This window comes from Ornithodoros turicata, unplaced genomic scaffold (assembly GCF_037126465.1).
Source record: "Ornithodoros turicata isolate Travis unplaced genomic scaffold, ASM3712646v1 Chromosome160, whole genome shotgun sequence".
NCBI classification, from domain to species: Eukaryota; Metazoa; Arthropoda; class Arachnida; order Ixodida; family Argasidae; genus Ornithodoros; species Ornithodoros turicata.
This window is the reverse complement of record NW_026999321.1, coordinates 140,663-151,736: the sequence shown is the minus strand read 5'-3', so window position 1 is coordinate 151,736 and position 11,074 is coordinate 140,663. Positions and strand designations below refer to the sequence as shown.

General features: G+C 44.9%; 1 protein-coding gene across 1 annotated transcript in view; it reads left to right on the top strand.

Annotated features, from left to right (window-relative positions):
* The first annotated feature begins 219 nt into the window (after window positions 1-219).
* LOC135372698 (zinc finger protein 91-like) overlaps window positions 220-11,074 on the top strand; it is a 28,632-nt gene continuing 17,777 nt past the window's right edge. Inside the window, exons 1-6 of the mRNA XM_064606193.1 lie at window positions 220-323; window positions 1,396-1,495; window positions 1,929-2,130; window positions 3,878-5,012; window positions 6,609-6,777; window positions 6,933-7,146. Of these exons, the coding sequence (XP_064462263.1) occupies window positions 1,995-2,130; window positions 3,878-5,012; window positions 6,609-6,777; window positions 6,933-7,146 (1,654 nt within the window). The 5' untranslated portion in view covers window positions 220-323; window positions 1,396-1,495; window positions 1,929-1,994. The remainder of the gene's footprint in view (window positions 324-1,395; window positions 1,496-1,928; window positions 2,131-3,877; window positions 5,013-6,608; window positions 6,778-6,932; window positions 7,147-11,074) is intronic.

Sequence of the window (11,074 nt, the reverse complement as noted above, 5' to 3'; positions counted from 1 at the left end):
TATGCTCCAGTCGCTTCAGCTATGGTAATAGCAGACGACGTTAATCATCGTCATCATCACGCTCTTTCTGTTTTGTTGTGCCAACGGTTGTGCATAGGAAAATTAACTAATTAACTCGAGCTGAGTTATATCAGGTATATAACAGTTATACTTCGCACCATGCAACAACGTGCAAGACATCGTCCTCCCTCCATTGCCCTCGTCCTTTCCTCCTTTCCTCCATGGCGGTACGTAAACAAAGTTTTAGGCAGAAACTTTCAAGCTTAGTAATGGCAAAGTAGCTTCAGGTTCGGTGGAGACTATTTGGGATGCTTGCTATGCTGGTAATGCCATTTCTTATCCCTGTGCTGCATCATTATCCATCAAGAAATTTGAGGAGTACCCAGAACAGTGCGTAAAGGAGCGTGTTTGTGTCTGTCCTTTCGTGTTCCCTAGTCTCGGGGGTTTTACATTATGCACAAACCCCATGCTCAAGTAAATTGAAGAAAACGGCAAGTTCTTTCTGTCTATAATCATATATGATATATTTTCAAAAGCACAAGGAAGTCTTAACGTGTGAAGCCTCGAAAGGAAAATAAGGACTGGTTTGCTGTAAACACAAAGCTGTTTACAAAGTGAACAGCTTTCCCAGATATTCTTCCAGGGGAATGAAGAAAAAGTTAAACAAACTTTCCATTGTTCAGTGACCTGTTCGCCATACAAATAAAAGACGGAATAGCTTTTATTTGTGTTTGAAAGTTGCTCAGTTACAGTAACAGGGTAACCCCAACAGTGATAAAAGCTCTCGAAATATTGTATTTTATTTCTTGAGCAATACCGCGAGCCCATCTCGGGCCCAAGCAGGTGTCACCACAATAATCAAAAGTAAGTGCGACAATACACAACCAGCAATGTCATTAAAAAGAAAAGACTAAACATATATTACAAGATACGTAAAACGAGGCCTATGTTTGTGAACGGCATTAACAAATCCTATTACAGAATCAATGGACACAATATTGGATGGCAACCTTTTCCACTCTTCTATTGTTTGGCAAAAGAAATAATATTTAAACGTGTCACAAGATACACAATAAGGAAGCAATGTTTACGTTGTAATTCAGTCTTGCTAATCTCTTCTTCTTGCTCTGTCTCTGAATCTTGCTCGAGTCTTGAAATATGCATGAAGCTGCGCACTAAAAACCTCGTTAACTACGCAGTAAAATTCCCGAATATATACGCAGCATTTTCTAAAGTAATGCGTTATATGTTCATTTGAAAAAATCCCAACATTTTACTTCTTCAACGAGACTTCTCCTTTACATTTTCGAAATGTAACGTGTTGTTGAGACCAGGAAATACAAGATATACAAATATACGAGTATTCAAACACAAGTGTCGCATTTCCCTCTTCAGAAGAAACCATGACTGTGAGCGGCCACATCAAGAGCTGTCGCCTTTTCAGTCTGGCTGGGAACCAACACAGAAACTAAACATGGATGAACAGCTCAACGAGGTTATTTCACGATTCATTTCTTCCCCACGCATGGTTGGAGTGCCATCACCTCCATTACCGATGTCAAGCAATTTAACGAGTGTTCGTGCGATTATTTCTCTGCATAACTTTTTCTCATTCTATACATGTTGTGCACTTCTGCTGTCATTGTTTGCCTTCTAATAGACTCAAACCCTTTGTTTCTTTTTTATTCACACGTATGTAAGTGCAGTTTTTTGTTTGTGTGGACTGAATTTGGAAGTAGTTTTGTTTGCTGCTTATATTAACGTCTTATTAGCAATTGTTCTCTACAGTAAACCCCTCTGTTTATGCCTTACACCCCTGAGGGTAAATAAATAAATAAATAAACAGTGAGTTGGCACTTCAATCGGTGAAGCATTCTGATATTTTGTAAAAATATATTTTTTTCATGGTTTGCTCCACACCAACAAAGAACCAAGAGATACCCGTGCATATGAGCCACTGAGTACCCAGCAGCTCGAATTGGCAACTCCAAGAAATGCAGCTCTGCCCAGAGTTGAGCTGTCAGCTCTCGAGAATCAAATCGGAACCTTCCGACGCTGCATGCCTAATAGAAGAGGGACAAGGTCGAGCAACAGCACCACAGGAAGTCTGCATCAGGAGTGATAGTGGTGGTAAAGTATAATATAAACTATAAACTACGTTCTCACTAGCAGGGCATTCTGAAAAGAAAACAAAAGGGTACGTCTTTTAGCTTTCTGGGACCGGCTTGTGTGGTGTAGCGGATGATTGCATTCCACACCGGGCCCGGGAGGCGACACGGGTTTGTATCCCGGCCCCAAGTGGTCACTCTTCTAACTGTAATGACATCCCCGGTGGCATATTCTCTCCTCCTTCCCAAGCAACACAACATCTTGCGGCAGATGTTGTGCTGCGCGGGTTCTTGTTCCGCCCTGCAGAGCCAGTTGGGCTTGGTACATGGCAACAATGCCATGTCAACAAGGCCATGGCAACATGGCCAAATGGGTACATGGCAACAATGTTTAGACCCTGAAGTTTTCGGGTTTTTTATATTTTTCTAAATTCGGGGGGTAGAAATCGGGTCAATAAATTGATGTAGAAAATTAATGCAAATTCGGGCAGAAAATTCCCATCAGACTGAGTTCGGGGAGAAATCGGGCATTATTGTAGAATAAATGTTCACTGTACCGTTTATCCAGAGTGCCAGAAGTAAGGTGCAGTCGCATATTTTGTGAGAAACTAGTATGTCGATGCCTCGAGGTGCCTAGCCTAGGTGCAGTTTTGCAGGTAGAAATCGGGTTTAACCCTAGATAGGTGCACCTCAATTCGGGGTGCAAATTTGGGGAAAAATCGGGTTTAACCCTAAAACATCAGGGTCTAACAATGTTCGGGTGCCAATTTTTTGCAAGAAAAATATTGCCTACGCAGAATTCTTTTAATGCGTTAGCATTATGACCACCAAGTTGGGAGATCGTAACCTTCCGATGGATGTGTGAAGCCTTAGAGAAAGCATTGCTGCGAATGGGCAACGGTAGCTGGCAGCGCAGTGAAGGGACAACTCGCCGGGGAGGAAGAAGGCGCGTGCCACCGTTGTGGCTGTGTAGTTTGTAGTAGTTAGTAACAACTAGTGATAGTTAGTGATAGTTGGGGTGGATAGGGTTGGATAATGCTGAATAGTGGAAGTAGGTGTTTGCCGAGTCAACTGTAAACAAACAAAAAAATACATGAGAGAATACGTCATGCACTAGCTCATTCTCGCCTCATTAATTACAGCAATCGTCCTGCAGTTACTGTAATTAATGAGTCGGGAACGAGTTAGTATATGACGTATTCTCTCGCATATTTTTGTGTTTGCTTTTGAGTCAAGTCACGTCTTTCATAGGGCGTCGGAAACAGAATATCTTGGAGACGGCTTTCCTTTAAAGTAGCGCAGAAGTAATTTTTAACACCATGTTTTCTTCCTATAAAACTATAAAAAGTAACTAAACTAAACCTATAAAAAGCACTCCTCCTGGCTCGGTCATGATTCGGCCGCTCCTTCTATCCCCAATTCTCCGGGGAAACTGGCAAAACTGGTTTTGCGGTGGCAAAGGGACAGGGCGCTGACCCACACTGACCAGCGAACCAGAACGCGTAGACCCTGTAACGTCATCGATGACGTGGCATCAAGCTTCTCCTCCTCGTACCCAAAGTTGCAAGTTAAATGTGAACGTGCGGAGCTATGTGTGTGTGTGTGTGCGTGTGTTTTTTTCTGAGAAACAAATTAACCTTTCATGCTATTCGGTAAATTGGCACATACACTTTCATCAGGCGTCTTAATCTGCAGTCTTAAGAGCAATACCGACATTAGCTGGCTACTATGCTGTCTGGGCTCTCAACGTCAGATTTCTGCAATTTCAGGAGCAAAAGGAAGCACACCTGTTCTTCATATTGAGGACCAGCCCAGGAGCACTTGCAGTCGAGCACCCTCAGGTTGCAGTTCCCCAAATGCACAGTTCAAGATCAGCGCAACAACGGTTGAGCCACAATTCGACGACACTGCCCTTGTCACTACGCATTGTCGACCCACAGAGCAACATCCAGGCCAGAGGAAGCCACGTGCACTTGCATGCGCATCGAAAGTCATGAAATGCCACATGCTCGTACACGGTCACAACGAGTCGGAAGAGTGTCCCACCGTAAAAGACATCCAGATGGGAGAGGAGGACGTCGACCTCTCTCCTGCTACCTTCTCCCAGTCCGAGGGTACCAACAAATTTTTGCTGAACCAAAGTGGCGAGAAGCCATACAAGTGCAATATCTGCCCCGCAGACTTCAGACACAGCACGAGCCTTTGGCGTCACAAGCTGACACACACGGGCCTGAAACAATACAAGTGCGACCTCTGCCCCGCAGTGTTCGGCCGGAGCTCCAATCTCCGGCGTCACCAGCAGAAGCACACGGGAGAGAAGCCGCACAAGTGCAACCTTTGCCCCGCGGAGTTTAGGCATCAGCACCACCTGAAGAATCACGTACGGGTCCACAGCGGCGAGAAGCCGTACAAGTGCGACCTCTGTCCCGCAGAGTTCAGTCAGAGCACGAACCTGCGGTGTCACGAACGGACGCACACGAACGAGCATCCCTACAAGTGCGACCTCTGTCCCGCGGAGTTCAGCCACAGCACGAGCCTGCGCATTCACCGAAGGGCACACACGGGTGAGAAACCGTACAAGTGCGACCTGTGTCCTGCGGAGTTCAGCCAGAACGCCACCCTGCAGAATCACAGGCGAACGCATACGGGCGAGAAGCCGCACAAGTGCGATCTCTGTCCTGCGGAGTTCAGCCAGAGCACGAGCCTGTTGCATCACAAGCTGACACACACGGGCGAGAGGCCACACAAGTGCGATGTCTGCCCCGCGGAGTTCAGCCGCAGCACCCACCTGCAGCGGCACAAGTTGACACATACTGGCGAGAGGCCGTACAAGTGCGATCTGTGCCCTGCAGAGTTCAGCCGGAGCGCGTATCTGCGGAATCACGAGCGGACACACATGGGCGAGTAGCCATAAAATAAGTTGCTTTTGCGCCACTAAAAGCTGAATCATCATCGTCAAGTTGCCATAAAAGTGTGAACCCTTTTCTGCAGAGTTCAATCACAGCATGAACTTGCAGTGTTACAAGCGAATACTCACGAGCGAGCTGCCCTACAGAAGCGATCTCTTTCCTGTGGCTCAGCCACCGCTGATTTCCTAGAGAAAAAGAAATTTCTAGGCAGGTAAACGTGCACAGAGTGTGCTGTAATTTCACGCGTATTAGCCGAGGCTTATGCGTGATTTTTTTTTTCTCACGGGCGCTCTGCGGCTTATCTGATGACTATTTTTCTCCGGTATTTTCCCCGTACGTTGGTTTTAACGAAAGGGCCGACAGTGTCTCTGGAACAGCACCACCCTTCCAATGCACAAACAATGTGTATCAGGGACGGGCCCACATTCGAGTAGAATGATCTCCCTGGTGCCTTCCCCCAAGCAGCTTTAACTAAAGTGGTGACAGTGATTCGTGTCTTCTGGAAGGCCACCGACCAGTCGATCCATGAAAAAATTATATCACAAGGGCACAATCCGATCTTGGTAGAACACTAGAACTGACCTCCTTTGTTGTACACCATGCCGACCACAGAATATGTTTATTATGGGTTTATGGCCTTCTCTATGGTCTCCGTTGTCCCACAAATGAGTTGCGTCGTACTGCCTGCGGCTTATCTGCCTGAAAATTTTCCTAAAAACTGGTCCTGCGGCTTATCTGCGGTGCGGCTCATACGCGTGAAATTACGGTAATATGTTTCTTTGTCGGAACTGGATAGAACCGCCATAAGGTGGCTCTGAATGCCGGCACCTGGTGTGCGTTTCTGCGAGTTGGGCCTTCCATGCATGAAAAATTGAGAGTGGGCTGTCGTTTAGGCATGTTGACACTGTTTCGGTCCTGTGTGAGGCCGACAACGGCAAACCCTTTCACCACCATTTCAGTCCGTCACCTTCTCTGCATTACTTGTAACTTGTACATCTCTGCTGCAGCTTCTTTGTTTTTCTTGTCTTTTGACACAACAACTACACCGGGGGTTCTCAACCGGTGGGGAATCTAGGAATGTCAAGGGGAGAATGAGACCAGCAGCATTCGCCTCCAGTAGGCCCTTGCACGCATTCTGTGCATAGTAGTACTACAGTCGACCCCCGTTTATCCGGACTTCATTTATCCGGATCCCCCGATATCCGGACACAAAGCACGGGAACGGATTTTCCTCCATGTATTTTGTTCTCGTTTATCCGGACTTCAGCTTCCGGACTCGGACAAGAATTCCAGGGAACGAAAGTCGAAAATTCTTGTAATCCAGCTTCAGTTATCCGGACTACCGTGAGTAAGAGGAGACGCTGACCCCGTTTCGTCACCGTTTTCGCTGTTTTGGGGTTATTCCCGTCACACGTCGGGGACCTACACTCCTCCGTAGGGGAGACAACCGTGCATGATGACCCGCTTTTCTATTTGTGTGCGTTGGGTCACGTTGACCAGTCGAGTCATTTGGAAATATCTCGAGCAACTGTCCGGTTCTAGAGGGGGAAAACTCCAACCCGAGGGATGTCACCCGCCCTGTGCGAATCAGCTTCGCTAGCAAGGCAGTGATATGCAAGAGGAACAAGGACAACCCCCACCTGAAGTTGCCGGACATTCAACAGTGGGCAAAGTCTGAACTTGGTCTCGACATTCCGAAGTCTACGATGGCGGATATACTCAGCCGTTCGGACAAATGGCTTAGGGCAGACAAAGAAAACGTGAACGCCGTGCGGGACCGTTCTGGACGTGAATGAAATGTGAAGGAAGCCCTTCTAACATGGTTCGGAGACCTTCGTTCTCGTGGGGCGCTGGTTAACGACACGATGCTTATTGAGAAAGCAAAGATTTTTTTTACTACGTTGACGTTGATAAGGATGATGACACGACGACTGATGACGGTGTGATTGCTGCTGTGGCCTCCGATGATGTGGAGCAAGACGGTGCCAATGACGCCAGTGAGAAAGAAGGCCCCGTTGAGGAAGAAGCCCCCGTTGTGACCGTTGAACATACGAGATCGGCATTAAGGACTGCACTGACATTCTTCGAGCAGCGCAACAACGTGGCTCTAATCTATGCAATTAGCAAAAGTTTGCAGGAATTGAGTGTTTACACTACTATGAAACAGCTGTCATTGACGAGCTTTCTGTGTTTTAATTAAACCTTGCTCTGTAGGACGCTTTTATTCGGTCGTTTCATTTATCCGGATGCCCCGGTGTCCGGACGATTTCGCCAAAAATGGCACCGTCCGGATAAACGGGGGTCGACTGTATATGAGTTTCGTTCCTGCACGTGGTTTTTGGATGACGCTTTAGGACTAATGATTCCATGCTGGATTGTCGCTTTTCAGCTGGTGTGAAAAAAACAACGGAGCTGTTCCTGTCATATTTTCCTTCCTTCGTTCCCAGCACGACTGCGGGGGCGCCACAATAAACACACTATTGGACACCACTGATCTCTATGTATAAAGGCTGGATCGCGCATGGGAGAGGGGCTCGTGGGGGAGAGGCGTGCCTTCGAGACGCCATGTTGGTGGGCCCTAAAGTGCTGTGTGTGCCCATAGAAAACAATGGGAGGCAAGAGAGATTGTGAGTATTTATTGCGCTGCTAGCATTGATCGTTGCTTGTCATCACACAATTTTGTAAGGTGCCAATATACTGATGTATTCTAACAGTGTTTCACGGGTGTCCTGCCGTTCGATTCTTAATTACGTTATGTTTTGCATTCCGAAACTAGACCGTCACTGCAGTGCAGCGCTGGGGATTGTACTACAGCACGTTTCCCAGCCAATATTTCAATAAGAAACGACTTGAGGTTAACAACAACCATGTATATAATATCCCGTACTGCGTTCTGGACAAAAATTGTTCCATAAAGAACGGTCCGGGAAAAGATATACTCGCATGGCAGAAAGAGATCGTTCTGTAGAATCACAGCCGTTGTTTTAGCCATGTGTGCGTTTAGTATGATTTATATCAAGCATCGCCTTAGAAAGAGTCTTAGTAAACGACAGCGGTGCTTTGCCTCGCAAACATGGACACACCGAAGCAGCCCAAATAATTACTTCACGCAATGAGATCACACTCGTTAGGACAGTTAATCAGGTAGTGATGTAAGCTTAATCAATTAAGTTACTTAGAAAGTGGTAACACCTCCTTGAGACACAGGACTTATCTCTTTTTGAAGTACAGCCCTTCTATGTTTGTTTGCTTCTTCCTTTAGTTGTTCTGATTATTTGCAGGCGCGGTTGTGCCAAACTGAATGTCCTTCTCCAGCACTCACATGCTTTTGTTGAATACAACTGCAGCGTGAGAAAAGCTGCTTGGGGACGGGGTCCTGCTATCCAGTGCTGACTTTGTCATGCTTGTTATGTGGAGCATGTTCCAAAAAATGCAGCTCCACATATGGTCTTCAAATTGCAACAGGACTATTTGGAGCTTGAAACAGTTGTGATTTTGTCATTTTGGCCCTCGTGTACCCAGTCTGTGAAACGCAAACAAAAAAAGTGTAACACGATATGCTTTTGTAATGAAGATCACTGATGATGAGTAAAGAGAATATACGAGTTCAAGTTTATTCAATATTTTATATCATTCATTATATTATTCAACATTTTATGTCAAGTTTATACAACATCAAGTTTATTCAAGTTCAAGATTTATTTCTTGCACTTATGCGTTTCGGGATACAATGAACGTGCAGGGAGGTCGCAAAAGACTACATTTATTGTTTTGTGACCTTGCTACAATGGCAATATATATTTTAGGAATGACAATGGTCAGGTACGCTCTCGAAATTTGTAGCACTCAATTTTAGGTTGGAATGAGCAATGAATAGCAACTTCCCTCCTGATATTTTCTCATATATGCTAAATTTTAAATTTAATGTGATCGAATATGTGATAATATAATAATATATAAGAATACAATATGTGATAAGAAGATAAATGAATGTGATCAACAGTAGATGTAAACAAAACATGAGTAGCCAGAGAAGTGCATTCTCAATAAATAATTTTCTTCTTATAGCGTATATGTGCATGCCTATTAACTGAAACAATTATCACAGTTCCCTCACAAGTTTTAATTTCTGAGAGTGTACTGTAGAGGCTGCTTAGATCTACAACAGTTCATACAAGGTATTATATACTGTGAATGCCTTTAAAAATCCCATGTGACACATATATGCCTTTACTTTCTGGAGGTGCTGTGGTAGTCAAAGTTTGTGGGCATTACGCAGGTTCTGCACCCATTTCTTGAGTATGTCAAGGCTGCTGTGAAGTAACCTGCATTGATGATGATTATTCCAATTTTTATGGTGCATCAACAACAAAGGAAAAAATACATCAGAATATTGGTTTGGGTGCAACCAGTTAAAAATAAATATGTTGTTTAATAAATGCATTGGACAAATGTTAAAACATCAGTTTAAAACATGGTTTACAATCCCTTATCTTCTAAAAATTAAAAAGATTAAAAACTATTCTAAAAAGAATATGGGGAACTCTTCTAAAAACAATTATAATCTCTAATTACTATATTGCTGGGTGAAGGAGCCTAAAGTGTAAGGTCTGTGTCTGATGTGAACATATAAGAAAATATGCAAAACTGAGAGAGGCTAACCACAGTGCGTGCACTGAGGTTGTTCCTTCCTGTAAAGTAGAAACCAGTGGATGAGGAACGTGATACTTACCTGTACACCCAGCCGTATCACACTGCACAGATTATTCACTGGGTAGCCCTCATGACGAAACCTGTATTGAGAGACCACTTTTGCCTTAAAAACTGCTACAAATAGCACGACACGGCACAAATTATTACTATCGTAACAAGCTGACGATACAGCTCAGACACAAAGGCGTTATTCAAGTCGCGCCACACCACCGTTACGTAGGATTCTTCGTCACAAATCAAACCAAGACACAAAACAATACCAATACATGAAAAAAGGTGACAATCGTGGTCTCATTATGACGTAATACCGAACTTGTGCGTGAAGGTAATTCAAAGAAATGAACGTGGCACTTGCTTCCGCAGAGAACACCGTGTACCATGCTAGCAATGCATGCAAAAAAGCGCTCGAGTGCTCGCACATATATTGATGACAACACTACCTGTGTAGTGTAACGTGTTCTTTCAAGCATATTATGCACTCAAACTGTATTTGCCGCCGGGTAAAACGCAAGTGTGCTCGATTGAACGTCGGAAGAGCGATCAAGCAACCTGCATCCAGTGCTCGTTTTGGGCAAAAAAACACTTCATAATGGTCGACTAAATATACAGAATGGACGCCTATTTATTCCTCGATAAAGAGTGACTCGCCTGTATAAATTTAGGCCCTGTAACCTTGCCAGTACAGTTGGTACGACCGTAATTGCAAGAAGTTGCCATGGTCGCTACGGCGACTGTTGTGGGTACAGTAAGATGGCGGCCGGTTTCTTCACGCTCGCGCTCCCTATCCGCGATCCAGCCTTTTACAATCGAGATCAGTGTTCGACACATTCCGCCCTCGTGTTTTTCCCTCTAGAACGGAAGTATATGAGTTTCGTTCTTGCACGTGGTTTTTGGAAGACGCTTTAGGACTAATGTCTCCATGCTGGATTGTCGCTTTTCAGCTGGCGTGAAAAAAGAACGTAGCTGTTCCTGTCATATTTTCCTTTCTTCGTTCCGAGCACGACTCCGGGGGCGCCACAATAAAGACACTATTCGACACATTTCGTCCTCGTGTTTTTCCCTCTAGAACGGAAGTATATGAGTTTCGTTCTTGCATGTGGTTTTTGGAAGACGCTTTAGGACTAATGTCTCCATGCTGGATTGTCGCTTTTCAGCTGGCGTGAAAAAAGAACGTAGCTGTTCCTGTCATATTTTCCTTTCTTTGTTCCCAGCACGACTGCGGGGGCGCCACAATAAACACACTATTCGACACATTTCGCCCTCGTGTTTTTCCCTCTAGAACGGAAGTATATGAGTTTCGTTCTTGCATGTGGTTTTTGGAAGACGCTTTAGGACTAATGTCTC